Source organism: Bidens hawaiensis, unplaced genomic scaffold (assembly GCF_021521415.1).
Source record: "Bidens hawaiensis isolate Kalapana, Puna unplaced genomic scaffold, B.hawaiensis_p1.1 tig00052206_1, whole genome shotgun sequence".
Taxonomy (NCBI): domain Eukaryota; kingdom Viridiplantae; phylum Streptophyta; class Magnoliopsida; order Asterales; family Asteraceae; genus Bidens; species Bidens hawaiensis.
The window spans coordinates 38,728-60,916 of record NW_027499369.1 but is presented as its reverse complement, the minus strand read 5'-3'; the positions used below and the strand labels follow the sequence as shown (position 1 = coordinate 60,916).

Genomic DNA, 22,189 nt, shown 5'->3' with positions numbered 1-22,189 from the left:
TCAATCTCCAATACCCGTTTGCTCGTACATTTTAAATTGAGAATTTGGAAGGTCAGGGTGATACATGAATTGTCGATTCTCGATTCGGATTTGTTACCTTTATTAAGTCTGCATTTAAAGTCATTTAATTTACTTTAACTTTTGATAGTATCTAACTCTGCGAAACCAAGCTTTATAAAGTTATACTTTGCGATAAAACCAAGATATTAACTAAAATTAAAACTTTTATAGAATGCCTCCGATATCTCGCCGATTTCAGAGAAGAGAAGCCTCGCGCATGCGTAGACAGCAACGTTCCCAGGAAATGGCCGCCGCAATAGCCCAAGCTTTGAGCCAAAACAATACCAACACCTCTGGTTACAACATTAAGTCCTTTAACGCGGGTAACCCTCCAAAGTTCACAGGTCTTGAAGGAGCCACCGTGATGCTCCAGTGGCTTGAGAAGATAGAAAACACTTTCCTCCACACCCAATGCCCCTCAGACAGACGAACCCTATATGCTTCCAGTGTCCTGGAATCCAGAGCGCTTACATGGTGGAATGGAGTAGCTCATGCGCGTGGCGCAGAGGCTGCTTCTAGCATGACATGGGAGGAATTCAAGGAAATTCTTACGCGAGAATTCTGCCCTCCCAACGAAGTTAAGCGCCTGGAGGAGGAATTTTGGAATCTTAAGCAGTACAGTGGTGAAGCGCGCGAGTACGCGACGCGCTTCCATGAACTAAGCCTGCTTGTCCCTCACCTTGTTACCCCTTCCCGCCGAGCCATAGAGAAATTCCTTGGGGGTCTCCCCATGGAAATTCAAGATTCTGTATGGGCCAGAAACCCAGTAACCCTCTCTGACGCCATCGAGTTGGCCGCTGTGCTCAGCGACAACCATGTCAGAGCAGGAACCCTGTTCCTGCGGGGAACAGAAAAGACCAAACTCACCAAGACTGCCCCTGAACCAACAGAAACCAAACCTGAACCCTCAAACCGTAACAACCTCAAGCGCAGGCGCAAGGCCTATGCGCTTACCAACCCGCCCATTGTCCAGCAACCCATCTACCAACCCCCAGTTTACGCGCCTAACCCTCTGTCAGCTTACCCAACACCTCCTGTAGCCCACAACTATGCCTTTACCAATCCAGCACTCCCTGCCCCGCCAACTAAGAAACCTTACACAGGAAACCACCCCTTTTGCCCAACCTGTAGACTCCACCACCCACCTCAAGTCCCATGTCGACTTTGTACCCGATGTGGCCGCGCTGGTCACCTTGCAGAAAACTGTAGAGTCCTTCCCGCCAATCCAATTGCGCCAACACCACCAGTCTACCCGCAGAACCCACAACCAACCTACCAAAACCCACGACCCAGATCGTGCTTTAACTGCGGTGATCCCAGTCATTTCCGGAACGCGTGCCCGAGACTACAAGTGCAAATCACACAAGCGAATCCGGTGAACCAGATTTCAAACCAAGTGACGCGTGGACGAGCTTTTAATATAACCGCGCACCAAGCGCAAGCGAATAATGACGTAGTTAATGGTACATTTTTGCTTAACGGATTTTATGCTTCTGTACTTTTTGATACTGGCGCCGATCGAAGTTTTATCTCTCGCGCCCTCAAGCAGAAGCTTGCGCGACCGCGCGATAACTTAAAAGAAGATTTTTCAGTTGAATTGGCTAATGGTGAAACTGTTTTAATTAACTCGGTGATTAAAGATTGCACGCTTAACCTTAATGAAAACGATTTTCTAATCGACCTCATCCCCATGCCTCTTGGAAGTTTCGATGTTATTATTGGCATGGACTGGCTCTCGAATAATCGCGCCGAAGTTATTTGCGCCAAGAAGATGGTTCGCATACCTCGAGAAAATGGTGATCTTCATATCTACGGCGAGAAACCCTCCCGCGGTCTTAAACTTATGTCTTGCGCCGAAGCCCGAAGGCTCATGCGGAAAAGGTGTATTGCATTCTTAGCCCATGTGGTTAAACCTGCTGAAGAAAAGAAGAAGCTTCGCGATATCCCTGTTGTGCGTGATTTCCCTGAAGTTTTTCCTGATGATCTTCCTGGTATCCCTCCCGCTCGTGAAGTCGAGTTTCGTGTTGATCTTGTCCCTGGTGCTTCCCCCGTAGCTAAATCTCCTTATCGTCTTGCACCCGCTGAGATGCAAGAATTGGCCAGCCAACTTCAAGAGTTGACTGCTAAAGGATTCATTCGCCCTAGCTCTTCGCCCTGGGGTGCTCCGGTGTTGTTCGTTAAAAAGAAAGATGGATCGTTTCGCATGTGTATTGATTACCGCGAGTTGAACAAACTCACCATTAAGAACCGGTATCCCTTACCGCGTATTGACGACCTCTTTGATCAACTCCAAGGTGCCTCTTGTTTTTCCAAGATTGATCTCCGCTCTGGCTATCACCAGTTGCGCATCCGCGATGAAGATGTTCCGAAGACTGCTTTTCGAACCCGCTATGGCCATTTTGAATTCTTGGTCATGTCCTTCGGTTTAACCAACGCACCCGCCGTTTTCATGGATCTAATGAATCGGGTGTGTAGGCCTTTCTTGGATAAATTCGTGATTGTGTTTATCGATGATGTTCTGGTGTATTCTAAGACCAAGGCCGAGCATGAGCAACATCTCCGATTGGTATTGCAAAAGCTTAGAGCTGAGCAGCTCTATGCTAAGCTTTCCAAGTGTGAATTTTGGTCGGATGAAGTACAGTTTCTTGGCCATGTTGTTAACAAGATGGGTATTCATGTCGACCCATCCAAAATTGAAGCAATCAAGAACTGGATTACGCCATCCTCTCCTTCTGAGATCCGTTCCTTTCTGGGCTTAGCTGGTTACTACCGGCGATTTATTTCGAACTTCTCAAAGATCGCTTTGCCTTTAACAGCTCTAACGCACAAAGGTAAACCGTATATTTGGGGCTCGAAGCAAGAAGAAGCCTTTCTGACGCTCAAGCGATTGTTGTGTGAAGCTCCTGTTCTTGCGCTACCTGAGGGTAATGAAGATTTTGTCGTGTATTGCGATGCATCCAACCAAGGTCTCGGTTGTGTTCTTATGCAACGAGGCAAGGTTATCGCTTACGCATCAAGGCAACTCAAGGTTCATGAAAAGAATTATACAACTCACGACCTCGAACTAGGCGCAGTTGTTTTTGCCTTGAAGATCTGGAGACACTACCTTTATGGTACTAAGTGTATCCTCTACACTGACCATAAAAGCCTTCAGCATATCTTTGATCAGAAGGAACTTAACATGAGGCAACGCCGATGGAACGAACTCATCAGCGATTACGATTGTGAGATCCGGTATCATCCTGGTAAGGCTAATGTGGTAGCCGATGCGCTCAGCCGAAAACCCTGCCAACTTAACTGTATCTTGCCGCGCACCCAGCTTCACTTCGCGCCGATTCAAAGCAACCTTGAATCGCGTATTCGTGACGCGCAGCGCGCATCCATCAGTAATGGTAACCTTCGCGCCGAGTTAGCGTGTGGCGCGGAAGCACTCTTTGTCCCTAATCTGAGTGGAATTCTCTGCTATCTTAATCGCATCTGGATTCCCTTTGATGAGAATCTTCGCGCTGATATCCTGAGTGAAGCACACAAATCTCGATATTCCGTTCATCCTGGCGCTGATAAGATGTACAAGGATTTGCGCATTACTTATTGGTGGCCCGGTATGAAAAAGGATATTGCTGTGTTCGTAGCTAGATGCCTGACTTGTTCTAAAGTAAAAGCTGAACACCAACGCCCATCTGGTTTGCTCGAACAACCAGAAATTCCTACATGGAAATGGGAATGTGTAGCGATGGACTTTATTACCAAGTTACCTTTGACAGCAAGCAAACATGATAGCATTTGGGTAATAGTGGATCGTTTGACTAAGTCTGCTCACTTTCTGCCCATTCGTGAAAACTACCGTGTTGAGCAACTCGCGCAGCTTTATGTCAAGGAAATTGTCTGCCGCCATGGTACTCCTTTGAGCATCATATCCGATCGCGATGGCCGTTTTATATCTCGCTTTTGGAAATCTCTCCAATCTGCGCTAGGAACTCGCTTGGACATGAGTACGGCATATCATCCCCAGACTGACGGACAGTCTGAGCGAACTATTCAAACTCTTGAGGATATGCTCCGATCTAGTGTTCTTGATTTTGGAGGTAATTGGGATTCACACCTGCCTTTGATTGAGTTCTCTTATAATAACAGCTATCATTCCAGTATCGGTATGGCCCCATTTGAAGCACTTTACGGTCGTAAGTGCCGCTCCCCGATTTGTTGGAGCGAAGTGGGAGAAGCTCAAATCACAGGACCCGAACTTGTTCAAGAGACAACCGATAAAATCGCCAAGATCCGTGATCATCTGCTGACTGCCAGAAGCCGACAGAAGAGTTACACAGATCGCAGGCGAAAGCCTCTCGAATTTCAAGTTGATGATCTTGTTCTCCTCAAAGTGTCGCCCTGGAAGGGTGTTGTCCGCTTTGGGAAGAAAGGTAAGCTTGCTCCTCGATATGTTGGACCATTTAAGATTCTCGCGCGTGTAGGAAAAGTTGCCTACAGACTTGACCTGCCGCCCGCGCTCAGTAATGTGCATCCAACGTTCCATGTATCCAATCTCAAGAAGTGTTTAGCTGACGAGAACCTTCACATTCCACTTGATGAAGTTCAAGTTGATGAAACTATGCATTTCGTTGAGAAGCCTGTTGAGATTATGGATCGCGAGGTAAATCAAACCAAGCGCAGTCGTATCCCTATTGTTAAAGTTCGCTGGGAGTCCAAGCGCGGAGCCGAGTTTACATGGGAAAGGGAAGATCAAATGAAGATCAAGTACCCGCACCTGTTCTCTGCGCAACCTACTTCGAGATAAATTTCGGGACGAAATTTCTTAAAGTAGGGGAGACTGTGACATCTGCCCCGATCCGACCCGACCCAGGTACCCGTTTCTCTGACCCGATCTCTTTCTTTTATGATTTAATATTTATACTTATATTTTACTTTTAATAATAATATATGTTTTCCTTCCCGCCTCTTTCTCTCTTTTTCTTTCCGCCGTCCCGTCCATCTTCTCTCTTTCCGCCTTCTTTTCCCTCTTGTCGCCGTCCCGCCCTTAAGCCTTGAACCTCTGTCCTTTGTTCCTTCCCGCCTAAGGTTGTCTGCGCAGCTCCACGCGCCAGACTCTTTACAAGGAAGCCTGCGTGAAGACCACCTGTTACTGCGATACGCGAGACGAACTGTCCCCGCAGCGCGCTAAGGATTTTAGTTCTTCCCGCGGCGCGCTATGGATACTGTTCTTCCCGCGACGCGCTAAGGAATATAGTTCTTCTCGCGACGCGCTTAGAATTGAAGTTCTTCCCGCGGCGCGCTTAGAAATATAATTCTTCCCGCGACGCGTTAAGGTTGGTTCTGTCTGCCTTCGCGCTCGCGCACTTTTGCCTTCGCGCTCGATGCCTTCTCGCGCTAACCCCTTGAGTTTTCTTCTGTTGAATCTAGCCGTTTGCTTTTGTGTTGTCTTATCTTTTGAGCTGTTGACCTAATCTGCTTTATGTCTGAAAAGTTACTTTCGGCGCAGCATGCGCACCAACCCCATTGGTTGGCAGAAAAAGTGACTGACATTATCTTTGGAGATCTGCTTTTTCCATGCTTGACCTGTACCTTTATCTGAACCGCCCATGCCTTTTTACTGTTTCCTGTCAGCTTTATCTTGCCCCCTGCAGCTGCCATATCTTTTGATATCTTTTGCTTTTGGAATCTTTTACTTTTTGAGATCTTTTCCCCTTTTTCTAGGGATTGTGTTCCCTAGGGTTTCTCTATAAATAATAGTATTATTTTTCCTAACACTACACACACAAACACTTAATTTAACCTCCTCCTTGCTCTCTCTGCCGCCTTCCTCTCTGCCTCCGTCTTCCTTTCTATTCTGCCCTGCTTTCCGGTAATATATATATTATATATAATAATTTACTTATTAATTATGCTAACTTATAATCAAGACTTAAATCAATTCATTAAAACAATAATCTTATTTATAGGTTAACTTGTGCTTGTTTAAAGTTGGTTCTTGCTTTATCTTACGCCGCATCGTTTATCAAGTGAGTAATCTCGTACCTAATCCCTTTTTGCTTTTAATGTTTTGGGATGTTCATGTGTTCATACAAACTTAGAGTCTTAAACTTGTTTATGAACTTTAGTCGCGCAGTATCCCATGTGTTGAGGACGTAGACTTGGCTGTTTATTTGTATGTGTGGATCATTAACCGTCTTGTCGGTCTATTCCGCAGTTCTCATGGTACCATTAGATGAACACGGGAGAACTATCGTTTATGATTTTCTCTTTTGTTTACACATGCACAGTTTGTCTTGTTTGTGAGCTCAATTGTGAGCACTGGCAGTCTATGAATCTTAGAGTTGGTCCCGATCAGATTACACCCCTGTTGAAAACCAGACATACACATGTTGCGCGCAGATTTATTGTTATCTATGTATTGTATTAAACTTGATTTCTCACCATCACGCAAGTGTTTGACGTTTATTTTAACACATGTTCAGGTTTGCTGTAGCTGTTCTGAAGCTTGTGGACACGTAGGACGTTTTTACTTTTGGACCTAGATTAAAATGTATCAAGACAAGTTATTGCTGTTCGAATATTATGATTTATAATATATTGATTTATGATGATTTATGTTATCTTGTGTCTACTTTGCGCGTGCGCGAATGAATGTATTTATTAAATATTGACACCCAATAGTGTCACGAGTAATGAAACAATATGTGGCGCCCCGATGTATAATCCGCCTTTGGTCGGGGTGTTACAATACCTAGAACCGGGTTTCGGGTATTATCGGGTTTAGATCGGGTACGGGTTCGGGTATTAAAAACCCGGGCTTTAGAAAAACCGGTTCCGGGTTTTTTTTCGAGTCCGGTTTCGGGTTCTTGTTTTTTGTGCACCTCTAGCTAGTGGTGCAATATAGAGGTGTACAAAAACCGGTTTTAAACCCAAACTAAATTGGTTTATAAACTAAACCCGTTTGATCAATGGGTGGTCAAAACCAGTTTGACACAAACCAGTTTGGTTTATAAACCGGTTTAGAAGCAAGATAGGGCGCCCTGGTCCAGGTCGGTTCGGTCCATTTTAAAACATGGTCGGAATGGCCTATGGTAGAGTGGTCGACGGGACTACCTGTTAGGCCCTAAAGTTTTTTTTTTAAATAATATGTATATTTATGAAAAACGATATGTATATTTATTGTTTAAACTCAATTACATAACAACTAACTTGGTCTAGTGACAAAGAGATACAACTTCCAATCAAAGAGTTGTGGGTTCTAGTCTCATTTGAGACATGCTTAAACCTATTTTTATACATTAGTTTTTTATACAACCCAAATCATAAATCGAAGCCAATTTAAAAATTAAATTGTCTAAACCCAACAAAATCTTCTTTTTATTTAATGCCCAAAATATTTTTCGCCTTCGGCCCAATTTTTTTTTTTCAATTCTCGGAGCTGGTCATGTTTTAAAACCGGTTTGGTTGTTCAAAAAGGGAACCGTTACCAAAACCGGCAGTTTCGGTCGGTTCATGCACCGGTTTGGTTGAAAACGGTTTTCTTATCAAACCGATTCGGGTCGGTTTGCCATGAACCAGTCCCAAACCGGTTTTTTTTTTTTGTACACCTCTATCAGTTAACCTGTTTCTGGAATATCAGGTGCCAACTAAAACAATTTTTTGATCAAACAGTAAAAAACAGTTAAAGTCAATGACCGGTTACGGTTCCTAACCAGCTTTGGAGTTGAAAAACACTAACTTATGTAGCTGGGTAGGTTAATAACCGAACCAATTAACTTAAAATTAGTTTTAAAAAAATGATTCTTAAAAGAAATGAAAAAAACTTTAAATTAACTACTATGATGTAAAATAAACTCATTTATTAAAAATGAACACTAGTAGAAAAAAGGCCTTTAATGACACGCGCACTATGACATGCGATGATTTATGACCTACAAATGTGCGTGTCATTGAAAATATGTCATATATTTTAAAATTTATAAGATTTACGACACTTATTTTTATGTGTCATTGATTTAGTGTCGGGAAAAAAAAGTTGCAACTTAAAAAAAAAGCACGTCATCTACCAAAATAAAATCTATAAACCTGCCCAATTTTTAAAATCGCGCCTAGGTTCTTCTAAAATTTAAACCTTGAATCAGCACAACCACTTTACCCCCCTCCTCTCCAGATCTGTATAACCTCCTCCATCATTTGGTTCCAGGTAATCACGATTTCTTCCTTCTTCATCTTCATCTCCCGCTATTAGGGTTTCTTTTTAATTAGGGTTTTTTTAATAATCTTATAGATCCTTTCGACTATTGTTGCAGGTTATAATTAAGGCCGACAACAATTGAAATTAGGATAATTACTAAGGTACTACGATTGTTATTATAAGCTCTTGGTTGTTTCATCTTTTTTTTTTGTTGTATTGGGTCTTTATTGGGTTTGATTTGGGGCTGGGTCCCTTGCAAATACATTTATAGATAACTTATCTACTGCATAATTTTTTTGATTTGTTTAGTTAGGGTTCTGCATTTCGATCTTAACCAAAAGGGTTTAGGGTTGCAATTGGATTCCGTGTGTTCTGATATGTTGAGGTGTATTTGTATACATTTGGATGCACAATTAAAAACATATGGCTTGATTTTGAATCACCTTTATAACCCATTTGAAAGAAAACGTTAATAAATATTATTTTATCAGTGTTCACTTTTAAGATTTTGTGATTTGGATTTGTATGGGAATCATGTGCTTCTTGCATATGCAGGGATAATTATTAATAGCTATAATTTCAAATAATAAATTGAAAATAAAATAAGTAAAACGATAACACTTTTTTTTTATATTTATACATCAAATGAAGGAGTAAAGTATAAAATCAGGTTTAACACAGTCAGAATCCGCGTATGCGACAAACTTCTTTCTCAATCCAATGTTCCCAACAGTTCAAGAGCATGTCAACAGGTATTGTGTTACAAATACTATACTTAAACGAAAGATTAACCTTTTATATATGGAATCCTTGCTGATATTTTCTTTTTTTAATCCTTAATTTCATACATACGAATACTGTTTTCAGGTTAAACGAGTGTGTTTATGTCAACGTGCAAATACACGCTTCATGTTCATGCTCGTGTGTTGTAGCTGGCCTTGGGTGTTTTCATGGTAAGGCCTCCAGTAATATACTATGCAGGAGTCATCAAAGAAGATACACAGGTTCGTCTATAGTTGTATCTTTGTTAAATTCAGCGGTCATCTGTTGTGGTTTTCTATAAAATAGGCATATATTTTGGTGTTTAACTTGGTAGCTTTGTTCTTGGTATATTTGTTTTGTTTAGTGTCAGCTCCTTGGTGAATTATTTTGCTCGGTTGGGCTGCACAGGTGGCAGCTGAGTGTAGTATTGGCGATTTGAAATAATGTCATGATGGATAAACCTAGCACAAGTGACTAGTTAGATTTTGAGTTTGGTTATCCCATGTGCAACAGCAAATGAGGGTTGTAGCATTAGAGAGCGCTACATCTTCCACAACAACACTAACAGAAGAATATGCCATGCTTTTGATGTACCATTTTCACCTTTCACTAAATTTTAAGCAGAAGAAAAGCTTGTTGCCTACTATTATAAATAAGGTAGGTCGTTCTTTTTATTATACTATATTACAATTTGTTTTATTTTCACTAAAACATGATAAAGCCAAAAGTTATAATATTGTTTGTTTTGAATTTAGATTGAGCTGACACCTAAGTTTGTTTTTTTAAAAACAACAATATATGTTTTCAATTTCAGTTAAATTACCCATGTATATATTTAAGTTGGTTTGGTCAAAACCACAATAATGTTTTGCTTATTCGAGCTTGCTACTACAGTGGTTCTAGGAAGATGGTAAAGAGTCTCAAGGAGATTGTAAACAGGGATTAATAAGGCGAATACAATGTGGTATTGCTTGAATGTTAGATTTTTAGATATAAACTTTGATTTTTTGCTTCATCTTCTTTAACTCCCATTGCCTTATTGAAATAAAGAATTTGATGTTTGCCATGAGTACTAACATTTTCTTTGTTTACTTTTCTTCTCAGGTTGCGGGAGGCAAAAATGAATACGCGGATGCGAATATTGATGGAGTTCGCGAAAAACGGTCAAGTTTTGCCGCATAGGTTGTTTTCTGGCGATATGTTGTATTGACAAACAATATTTGTATTAACTTGAGTATATTTGTAATATTTGACTAAAGATGCTAATTTATGAAATGGATTATTTTGATATTATGTATTTTATTTGTATTATGAGAATTTAATTGTAATTAATGTAAAATTAGTAATTATGCAAGAAAAAAAAGTACATTAAAAAAACTATATGATGACACGCAATGTGTGTCATACATGTATGTCATAAATGCGTGTCATCAAACATGACACGTACATGCATTTCATATTCAATTTATGACTGGGCCATCAACGACGCGCATTTACGTGTCATCTGTACCCTTTAATGACACGCATTGCATGTCGTTAAAGGCCTTTTTTCTAGTAGTGGAAAAAGGACATTAGACGACAAACATTGCTAAAATAAAGAAGAAAAACAACGGTATATTTTTATTTATTAATCATAGTCATCTTTGTCGTAATTTCGATTAGTTTTTAATTGTGTGCAAAATGAGTTTATAAAGTAGACTTTGACGTATGTTACATTTCCTGCAACTAGGGGTGTGCACGGTTTGGTTTGGTTCGGTTCGGTTAATAACTTATATCAAACTTGGGCTAAAATTTTGCATAAAAATATATAAAATAAATGCTTAAACATATGAAATGAATGTATAACTACATAAAATGAAGGTATAAATATATGAAATTGAGATATAGTATATGAAATAGAGATATAAATACATGAAAATGCTAGTATTAAACAATTTATACATATAATACATGAAATAGAGGAAAAAAGACTTGAAAATATGAAAAAAAAAATGAAGAGTTCAGTTCGGTTCGGTTAATTTCGGTTATTGGTTTTTTCGGTTCGGTTTCGTCAGTTTTCGGTTCGGTTTCTGTTAACGATTCGGTTATTGCTCACCCCTACCTGCAACAGGCCGGCCATTTTAGTCTTGTATTCACATTAGACATGATACTTTGTTGGAATTGTGTGGGTATTTTTCGGTAAATAAACATATAGGGGTATTTTCGACGGAAGTTACCAAGGGATCATTAGACGGAAGTTTCAATGATGGATTTCAACAGATGCTTGTTGTAATTACCATGATGGTTTCATCGACATGTCAGCGTCTGTAGATTCAGGTATGGATCATTGACGAGTGTTATGGCAGGTGTAACCAAGGAAAATTTTCGGTTTTTAACTTTCCCACCAGCCAAAGGACCTTAGACGAAATCTTATATGCTTTTATTTATTTATTTATTTATTTTCTTTTTCTATGGGATCGGTTGGTGAAGTAGACACTAGTGTATATTTCTTTTCTTCTTTGCAAAGCAAAGCTCCTATGCATATAGGCTCTTTCCTCATTGAAAGTTAAAAGTGTGGTCTATATATTCCATTATTGCGTCTAGTGCTTTTGCTTTATTTCAACAAAAAGTTTATGATTAAACCCATTGATTGGGGCCAAAACTAATGAATACACATGAAGCAACAACACACTATTCCCTTTTTAATTTGTGTTCTTCCATTTCCAATCATCTTTCATTTGAATCTCTAACCAAGATTCATGCATATTTCACTTAGATATGCTTGTCTAATATGCCACAAGAAACCCAAAACTAAACATGGGTCCAATCCATCCACCCAAGAGATCAAAAGAAACCCATCACAAGTTCGAAAATCGCACGAAATCAACATCCAAGCGGCTCTTAAACAAGCATCCGAATACGGGTCTCTTGTTGATCCACAAAGTACGAATCTTTCAGACACCACTGACATCGAAAACACGGCCGGTTTACAAAGATCAAGATCACTAGCAAGACTAGAAGCTCAAAAAGAGTTTCTAAAAGCAACTTCTTTGGCTGGGAATACAACATTCGAAACCGAGGACTCTATTCATGATCTTAATGAAGCTTTCTCCAAGTTTCTAACCATGTATCCAAAATATCAATCAACTGAAAATATTGATCAGTTGAGAGTAACCGAATATGCTCACTTGGCCGGCAAAGATTCTAAGGTTTGTCTAGATTATTGTGGATTCGGGTTGTTTTCATTTCTTCAAGATGTTCAATATTGGGAAACATGTTCAATTAGTTTATCCCCAATAACAGCAAATTTGAGAATTCACGCATTATACGGTAGTTTGGAGACAAATCCGGTTGAAAATGATATAAAAAACAGGATCATGGATTACTTAAAACTCCCTAAAAATGAATACGGTCTAGTGTTTACGGTTAGTAGAGGTTCAGCTTTCAAACTTCTAGCTGAATCGTACCCTTTTAGTATGTATAGAAGCCTACTAACCATGTTTGATCACGAGAGTCAATCGGTTGATTGGATGGCTCAAACGGCTAAACAGAAAGGCGCTAAGCTTCAAAGCGCGTGGTTTAAGTGGCCTACACTTAAACCATGTTCGACCCATTTAAGGAATCAGATTTTAAACAAGAAAAAATGTAAAAAAGATTCCTCAAAAGGTCTATTTGTGTTTCCGGTCCAATCAAGAGTTACCGGTGCTAAATATTCGTACCAATGGATGTCATTTGCTCAACAGAACAAATGGCATGTTTTGCTTGATGCAGGTAAGATTTGTCTCCATCTCACAGATGTTATCAAAAGTTAATAGATATTGTAATAATTAATATTGTTGTTTATTGTTGTTTGATGCAGGTGCTTTGGGTCCATTAGACATGGATTCACTCGGGTTATCTCTATTTCGTCCCGATTTCATAATCACTTCATTTTACAGAGTTTTCCGGTACGACCCAACCGGATTCGGATGCCTTCTTATTAAGAAAACCGCAATTAAAGTCCTCCAGAAGCAAGCTAGTCATATGAGCTCCGGTATAGTGAAGATCAGTTCAGTGTCTCCAGGACACTTGACTGAGTCTGCGGGCCCGTCCTCTCAACGGGCCTGGCCCGAGGATGATGATGTTAAAGATGTCAAAAAAGATGAAGCGGTCCCAGAAACCAATCCTGGAATCCAGTTGCCAGCCTTTTCCGGTGTGATTAATCCTTCTCTAGTGACGGATGTGTATGAAGAACCCGAAATATTTTCAGTTATGAAAAGTCCTATTTTGATGCAACCCGAATCGCCCAAGGACTCAATGTGGATCGATGTAGGACAGAGTCCATTAGAATCTGAACCCGGGACCTTCAAGCCGGGTTTACCGCCACCCTTCTGGTTTGCAGGCAAGAACAATAACAAAGAATTCGACTCGCAGCCTCGTGAAATCAATAACTTCATAAAAACTCAAGACCACAGTCCAGAAATACAAGAAGTTTCCGAAATCGAAAGCTACGTTATACAAAGAGAAACAGACGATGATTGTAGTCCAATCAATTACGGAGACGAAGATGATTATATCAGTGACGAAGAATCGGAGCCAAGGGAACCCGAAATAATATGCAGGCATCTTGATCATGTCAACATGCTGGGCCTCATTAAAACCACATCCCGCCTTCGGTTCTTGATCAACTGGCTCGTGGTTTCCTTGCTTCAACTTAGACTACCGGGTTCGAACACAGAAGATTCGGTTCCACTTGTGCATATTTACGGTCCAAAGATCAAATACGAAAGGGGTGCATCGTTGGCGTTTAACGTTAAAGATAAAACAATGGGACTAATAAGTCCAGAAATTGTTCAAAAGATGGGTGAAGCAAATGGGATTAGTCTTGGTATTGGTATTCTTAGTCATGTAAAGATTATACAAAACAGGAAACAAAATCATAAGGCTGTGGATGATGTAGATACAACAGTTTGCAAACCAATGGATGACAAGAACCTAAAACTAGAAGGTTTTGTGAGGGCTGAGGTTGTCACTGCTTCACTTGGTTTTTTGACTAACTTTGAGGATGTTTATAAATTGTGGGTTTTTGTTGCAAGATTCCTTACTCCTTCTTTTGTTCGAGGGTATGGATCTTCAACTATCATGGAAGGTGAAGAATCGTGAAGTGTTTCAATGGGAATTTTGACAATATGTGTATTATATGTGATTACGGTTTTTGTTTTAACAATTTTATAAGTTGGATTTCAGTCTTTAATATAAGTCTATTATGTTGTGAAGTTTAAAAATCTAATAAATAACTATTAACTAGACAACACTCTAGTAATTATAATCTTGATGCTACGACCTTCTTGATGGTTTATTCCCTAAAGTGTGTAAAAACCTACAATATAGGTTGTAAAAATACAAATATTGCACGGATACAACAAAATTTTTGGAGTAATTTCATACTTAAGGTCACAAGCCGGTGAAATTGAGGGCCAATAATGAAATAATGACAAGTCGGTCATAGTTGGTTATGTTTCATAGTGATAATATGTTTCTAATTGAATTGTAATTAAAATATGTAATGTTTTGGCTTCCAAGTTAAATTAGTACATATAAACCAAGTTATGTTAAACATTAGAGACACATGATATGCAACTGAGTTAGAGTTCATCTAGAAACACACACGATATGTAACCGAGTTATGGTTCATCAAGAAACCGAGTTAGGATTTGAAAGTTGTAATCAGTTTTTTTGAGTTATATTTCCTGATTTATATAAACGAAAGTTAGTTGTTTACTTCATGTTTTATTATCGATCGGGACTTAAATTAAAACACGTCGGGCTTGAGCTAAACAAGGCGGTGTCCTGGTTTGAGGATTATTCCTGACTAGTTTTCGTACCTGTTTATGAACCAGTTGCGTTACGATAGTGAGTCGACTCGAATTCGACCAATATCAATTACGCCCGTCACGATATAAGCAATGTTAGTAAAACCCGAGTGTTAAAACCTAAGAAAAAAATTCTTCGGATTAATAAACAAATAAAATATTTAAAACGATGTTTATTCGGTTGGTAAAACCCGGACGTTGGTAAAATCCGACCGTTGTCGGTGTCGGGCGTTGGGGTGGTGAATCGATAAAACCTGTACGCTGGTAAAACCCGAGCGTTGTCAGTCGTGGGCGTTGCGGTGGTGAGTTGACGCGAATTCGGTCGGTTATAGTCATGTTCATTACGGTACCGGAACTAAAACAAACATGTCGGTAAAACCCGAGTGTTGTCGGTCCCAGATGGTGAGAGGGCGTGAATAATCATTTAATTCTCAATATAAAACAAAGAAAACAAAAGAAAAACAATAAAAATTATGTAGCCCAAACAGAGCATGCCAAGTGATCCAATCGTTGTCCAACAACGCCAAACTTCTAATTTAATCATAATAATAATAATAATAATAATAACACCTTACAAATAGATATTATAACAAATTATGGAAAAATATTAATGAAGATTTATAGTGATTCTGAATCTATTTCATTAATACAACAGCTTAAAAAAGTGAACATACACAAAAGATGTGAAGATCTTAATTGGAGAATGTGACTAGAACTTATAGTAACCGAATATATGTACAACCAAATTGCCTGTTAACCGGTTTTGCAACTTTCATGATTACTGAAACCAGCCCGTCAAATCGTATAAAGAAAATTTATATGGCTGGTTAAAACATTTAATACCGACTTTAAATGCAAAAACTAAATATCATGAGAAATTGAGAAGATAACGTAACGTTTCTCTCATAACATACCTTTTTTTATGTTCAGTATACACCATTCCGAAATCTTGATCACGCGGCAAAGAATATTATGAAATCCCACAGGCGTTTGAGTTCGCCGGAGAATCCAGCCAACTTTATCAAAATCATCCTCTCCGATGAAACTGGTTCTAAAGGCCTTGTAAGTTTATATATATATATATATCCTCTTTATAGTACAAGGGGCGAACCTACACTTGTGGTACGGGTCGTTCTGTGAAATCTTTTTAGTACCGTTATAGTGTAAAAAACCCTACTAACCTTTAGAAAATTTCCAGGGTCCGCCACTATTTATACAATATTTATTTGATTTATTTTTTCTTTAATATACAGAGGTTACCAGAGAAGTTTACAAACGAGTACGGAAAGTATTTGCCGCAGAGGGCGACAGTGAAGGTGCCAAACGTTGACGTTTGGCAAGTTGATTTACAAAAGTTAGGAAACGAGATTTGGTTTAAAAATGGTTGGGGGGAAGTCGTAGAACGTTACGGTTTAGGGGTTTCGAACCTGTTGATGTTTAAATATGAAGGGTTGTCTACGTTTGATGTGGTTATCTTTAATGCAAGTGCATCAGAGATTGAGTACCCAAAAAGCACAAAAAAGAGAGATAGTATAAGAAACTTTGTTAAACGTGATGCAAGAAAACGTTCGGTTTCTTGTGATGAATCGAAGATTATAGTTTTAGATGATGATATGTCGTCGGATTCAACTGGGAGTGAAGATCAAGAACATGTGACAAAGATCACTGGTTTGTTCACTTTCTTGAATATATTGATTTTATTTTTTTTAATGTTTTTTGAATTTTTTAATTAACGCGTGAGTTTGGACAATACATAATAAAAAGAAAAACGAGTACGTTTCCATATTATATGCAACTACTTATATGCAACTATTTTTTTGGGTTTTTTTTCGTTTGCTATAACATGTACATCAAAACCGAAATACTTTAGGCCCACTGTGACAAGCGGGTTTGATCTATTGTTTTAATTTGATTTTAGATGAAGGAGAATGTTCAACTAAAACACAGAGGATGGAAGAAGGAAGGAGTGCAATCGAAAAGGCTAAAGCTAGTTTCAAAAGTGATAAACCCTTATTCATGGTTTACATAAACGAATCACATTTTACTAACCGCTGAGTGGTAAGTTATACATCATATTTATAAATAAGTAAAAGGGTCTGTAATTTAATTACTTTGATTGGATGCAGCTTCTGCCGGCGGCTATGAGTAGGATACTGTCTAGGGGTTCCAAGAATCCCACCTGTTTGCTTCAACTCTAGAATAATGGAAAGTTTAAGGAATGGAAGGTTGCTGCACAAAGTCATTATTTGGGGAGCATTGACTGGTTGATGTTTGTTAAAGACAGTGGTGTTAAAGTTGGGGATGTTTGTGTTTTTGAGTTGAGTCACAAGGACAAAAAGGTTCTTAGTGTTACAATCCTTAGAAGTTAGAAGTTAGTATGACTATCAAGTTGTGTTCGGTGAAGATCACAACTTTTTGATCAAATATTAAGTAACCAATTTGTTTGTTAAGTAGTTAACTTGTTTGATCAAGATAACCACTTTTTGTATCAACTATTATGTAATCAACTTGTTTGATCAAGATATCACTTGCTAGCCATACAAACAAACAATAACAGTTTACATACATTTGTATCACCTAAAATCAATCCGATCATTTTGAAATCATATTATACAACTCGATCAAACACCTAAATCTTGGTAAATTGATGTCAAAACACATGGCTTGTTCTTGTCTTTCTGTACAACGCTGTCTTTCAGCTTATAACCCGGGTATCATTGGGAGTAAGAATTTGTATCTGAGCTACAAATCGAGTATTCATTGAAGTTAAATGTCGGTTTTTCTTCATCCCACAATACTATCTCCTTTGCATACTTGAGTGTTTGATCCACACTGTTTGGTTCTAACCCTTTCACCACTGATACAAACAGCTTTCGATCGGTGATAGACGAATACAGCTTCTTGAACTTTACAGCAACATAATGGGAAGCCATAAGTCCCATTGAAGGACTGTGATTAATATTATTGCTGCTAATGTTTTTATTCTGGCTGTTTCGGCTAACTACCGGCTGGAAATCACTGAACCAATCACAACAGGTTAAAGAAGCCCGCTCGAGCTTTTCCTCAAAGACATCAAATTTGTTTAGTACAAGAAGAAACTCCATCTGATCATAAGTCGGGTGTGTCACGATGTTTGTGAAAAACTTCTTATTTAGCAACATTTTGTTCACTAAATTCCCATCTCTGTCATTTTCATACTGATCAAAATCACTCAAGGAAACACAGAAGATGACCACACGAACATCTTCAAACATTTCAAGCCATTTACAGTTTTCCCCATAGCCTCGTGCTTGCACTCTTATTAATTGAAACCTGATTAAAGCAAATATTAAAAAACGTTAAGATATAATTTTCAGAAACGGTAAAGATCATAATTTCTTGAACAAACCTCATAGGATCATATTGATCATTTGTGTCATTGTTTTTGTTTTCATCTGGTAATAACGGGAATGAGAAATCGACACTAGAAAGCCCGTTTGAAGAAGTAACATGTTCAGCATACAAAATGTCAACATCTGAAGGTGTATAGTCTGCGCTTAATACGTTTGCAGCCTGCAAAATTCGTACACAAAATAAGATGTTAAATTTGCTTATTTAATGTAGAGTTAATTGCCCGTTTGCCCCCTGTGGTTTGTCAAACTAGCACGTTTGCCCCCAGTGGTTCCGAAATAGCACCATTGCCCCCTGAGGTTGTTTTTTTAGTACCCGGGTGCCCCCAAACATGAACGTCCGTTAGTTTTCACCGTTTGGTGTCAGAAAGTTAGGGTATTTTCGTCTTTTAGAATTACTATGATAATCCATCAATCACTCTCTTTCTCATTTTAATCCCCTCTGCAGTACTCCACCACCACCATCTCCCGGTCTTCCACCATCTTCACCCACAAACCTTTGAATCATGATCAATAAACCAAACCAGAAACCCACATCACCACAGCAGCCGGCTAAAGCCCCATCACCTCAGTTGCCAACAACTGCCATCACGTGATTCCGACACAAATGCTCGCTACCATGATCGATTGAACCACCTGAGTTTCATTATCGTGTTAAAGAGAGACGCTTTAAGTGGTGGGGTGCAAAATCGGGAATAGATTTGCAATTTTATAACCATTTAACTACCACCGTCACGATTTGGACTTGAATGTTGATTTTGATTTTGATTTCGGGTATTGGATTTGACGAAAATTGTGTTGGGGAACCAGAATTGATGGTTGGGGGTAGCGAGATCGGCGGGCGGCTCCGATGGTGGTGGCCGGAGTTGGCGGTTGTCGTTTACCCCAATCTTTGGTTCTGATTAATTGAAGTTATGGCACGAAATTAGAGTTTGAAAACAAGTGGGTCTTGTTTGTTTGGCGGTTACGAGTTGGTCTGGAACATTAATTTGGAACATTAATTTGGTGCTGCTGGGGATGGTGGTGAAAGTGCTGGTCAAGCTGCTGCTGGGTATGTAGTAGTATAAGAGCATTCCTCCATCTTTATGCAGTTAAAAGACGAAAATACCCTAACTTTCTGACACCAAACGGTGAAAACTAACGGACGTTCATGTTTGGGGGCACCCGGGTACTAAAAAAACAACCTCAGGGGGCAATGGTGCTATTTCGGAACCACTGGGGGCAAACGTGCTAGTTTGACAAACCACAGGGGGCAAACGGGCAATTAACTCTTTAATGTATAAAATGTTACAAACTTTTTAAAAGTTACCTGTTCCATGAAATAACTAGAAACACTTGGAAGTGTTTCCAATTCATTCCGTCTCTTGTAAGTGGCTTGCATTGCCGGATGATTCCATAACTCTTCAACTACGGGTGCATATTCCCGTGTGGCAGCCGGGAATATATCTTCCAAATTACCCGCCACCATGGCTTTAAGAAGCCAATCAGAAAACGTTTTCAACCTCGGTGGGATAGAGTATATAGTTTTCTCGTTTTCTGTAACACCATTTCCTGTTTTCACAAGTTCATTCAACGTTTCATCTTCAAAACGCTCACGTCCTTCTAGAAGTATCCCTAGATAGCCGTAGACATTGCTTTGGATTATAAATTTGATACTTTCACGTTCTTCATCGGTAAACGGGATCTCTTTATACAAGATTTTTGCCTGATAATAATATTCAATCGGACGAATATAAATACACTTGTTTGTATTATAATCAACATAATTTCAGAAACATAAAAATGAAATAGACCAAAGTTGGAATAAGTAAATAACCTGCTTGAAAATGGTACTTGTACCAGATCCACAACATCCGATTAAAAGAAGCTTCCGAGGCAAAATCTGGTCAAAATAATCTGGCACTGTTTGACCAAGTGTGTTGTTACTCAATTGCTCACCAGTTGGACAAATTGTTTTAGATGGAACTGGAAGAGATAATACAGCACAAACCAGCTTCGTTCCAGCCTGAAAATAATTTATATGTTTTAGAAACCGTTAAAATTAAATTAAAAACATGATAAAAGTTCATAAAAACCATCAAAAGACTTACTTTTCCCCATATATATCCTCTAGTGTTTTTCTGACCTTCTTCTTGATATGAACCGTCATCATTAACCCAAAAGTGTGGATTACCAGCACACTGGACTCCAGACAGCTGCAACATATAATCACACGATTCTAATATTAGTATAAGACATATGTTGTAAAATTAATGAATTATTTTCATTTAAAATTAACAAACCTGCAGCATTCTTAGCTCAACTTTTGTTATCTCGCGACCGTTAATGAAAACACCTGTGTTTCCATTGCTAGCATCAGGCATAATCGGGGCCCCAACGTTTAAATGAGGACTAATTATCTTTGAAGGTTTCTCACCCTCCTGTTAAACAATAAGTAAATAAATAATATTACAAATTTACAACCATGTATGAGTATTATAAAGACTCGATATTTACCTTTCCCCAAAGACCGGATACTTTATCATACCAATAATTCCCAGGTTTTAGCTTCTTTGGAGGATTAGGGCAACTTTGCAGTATTGCCAACTCGTCATGACAAAGCGGTTTTCCGTTAACACAAACATACTCAGACGGCAACTGATTAACCACACATAGTTTCTCAGCTTTCATTATCTGTCTAACTTCTAAACCATTAAGAAGCCGTTTCAACATCCGAGAACATTTCCCCAACTTACCCCTCTTCGACTCGTCAATCGAATACCCAATACAAGTAACACACTTTCTTCCTTCCGGCATCGACCCCATCGCTCTAAGCACACAGTCGACACAATACTTCGCGTTACAAACTATGCACACTTCCTTCTCAGTAAACCTGTTTCCTTTAAGACACCTATAACACACCCCTTTCTTTATTCTCACACCCGGGTCCCGTTTCACCCGACCCATATCCAGTTGACCCGGGCCAACATCTTCAACTAAATCCCCATCGTCAAGTTCAAGTTCGTGTTCAAATCCAGGTTCAAATTCGGGTTCGGGTTCATACTTGCTGTCTCCGGTTTTAAGAGACGACGAAACCCAAGAAGACGGGTACTCGAAACTCAATCCTGACCCATTTTCGGCCCTAAAAGCAAGTGAATTACCGGAAAAGTCCCTAGAATTCTCGAAACTATCTGTGAACCCTAAAGTACCCGAACTATCAACCCTATAGGAGCAATCATTAATCATATTAGCAAACTCACCGGAGCTAATACCCACATCAGGGTTACTAGAACCACCACCACTGCCGCCGTCATGTGCCGGAGAGACGGTGGTTTCCGTTTCAAGGCCTAACCCTAAAAACCCTAACTCCTTAGACCCAGATCCGTTATTGCTAGTCTCATCACTACTGAATGAAATAACTGAAATTGGAGAGATGATGGTGTCAACTAATTTGGGGAATTTGATGTCGGATGTGTGAATAATGGGTTGTACGACAGGCATGGGTTGGAGTTTGGTGGTACGAGGATTGGGAAGAACGTTGGCAAGGGGGATGTTGGTGATGTCGATTGGAAGAGCGCGTGGGAGAGTGTGGTGTGAGATTGGTGGGCCTTCGTATTCCACGGCGAAGGAGTAAGGTGGTTGGGTTCCGCCGTCGCCGGAAACCATTGTTGGAAATGGAAATGGAAATGGGAATGGGAATGGGAATGGGAATGGAATTGGGAAAGTGGGAGGCGCGAAAAGGACAGAAGGAGAATAAGCATGAAACGAAATGAGAGAGAGAGAGAGAGAGAGAGAGAGAGAGAGAGTAACAGAGACAAAGGAATTTTGGCCTTTTTCTGTGCTCATTGGAATACAAGCTAACTAATATTTTTTTTATTTTTTATTTTTTATTTTATTTTATTGTGAACTATTTTTTTTTTTTCGAAATTGTCGGGTGACTCTTGTATTCTTGTTTTAACTATTCAGTGAAAATATTTTGGTAATAG

The 22,189-nt window shown here is 39.4% G+C and overlaps 2 protein-coding genes across 2 annotated transcripts; one reads left to right on the top strand and one right to left on the bottom strand.

Annotated features, from left to right (window-relative positions):
* Positions 1-11,214: 11,214 nt before the first annotated feature.
* On the top strand, positions 11,215-14,394 carry LOC143599441 (uncharacterized). The gene is made up of 2 exons (XM_077077399.1): positions 11,215-12,754; positions 12,843-14,394. Exons 1-2 carry the CDS (start codon positions 11,743-11,745, stop codon positions 14,123-14,125), a joined length of 2,295 nt encoding a protein of 764 aa, XP_076933514.1. The 5' UTR covers positions 11,215-11,742; the 3' UTR covers positions 14,126-14,394.
* A 2,936-nt stretch (positions 14,395-17,330) lies between these two features.
* LOC143599440 (extra-large guanine nucleotide-binding protein 1-like) lies at positions 17,331-21,896 on the bottom strand. The gene is made up of 7 exons (XM_077077398.1): positions 20,721-21,896; positions 20,507-20,644; positions 20,315-20,419; positions 20,041-20,229; positions 19,534-19,929; positions 18,224-18,387; positions 17,331-18,147 (listed from the first exon to the last, which is right to left on the bottom strand). Exons 1-7 carry the CDS (start codon positions 21,867-21,869, stop codon positions 17,550-17,552), a joined length of 2,739 nt encoding a protein of 912 aa, XP_076933513.1. The 5' UTR covers positions 21,870-21,896; the 3' UTR covers positions 17,331-17,549.
* Between the last annotated feature and the right edge of the window lie 293 nt (positions 21,897-22,189).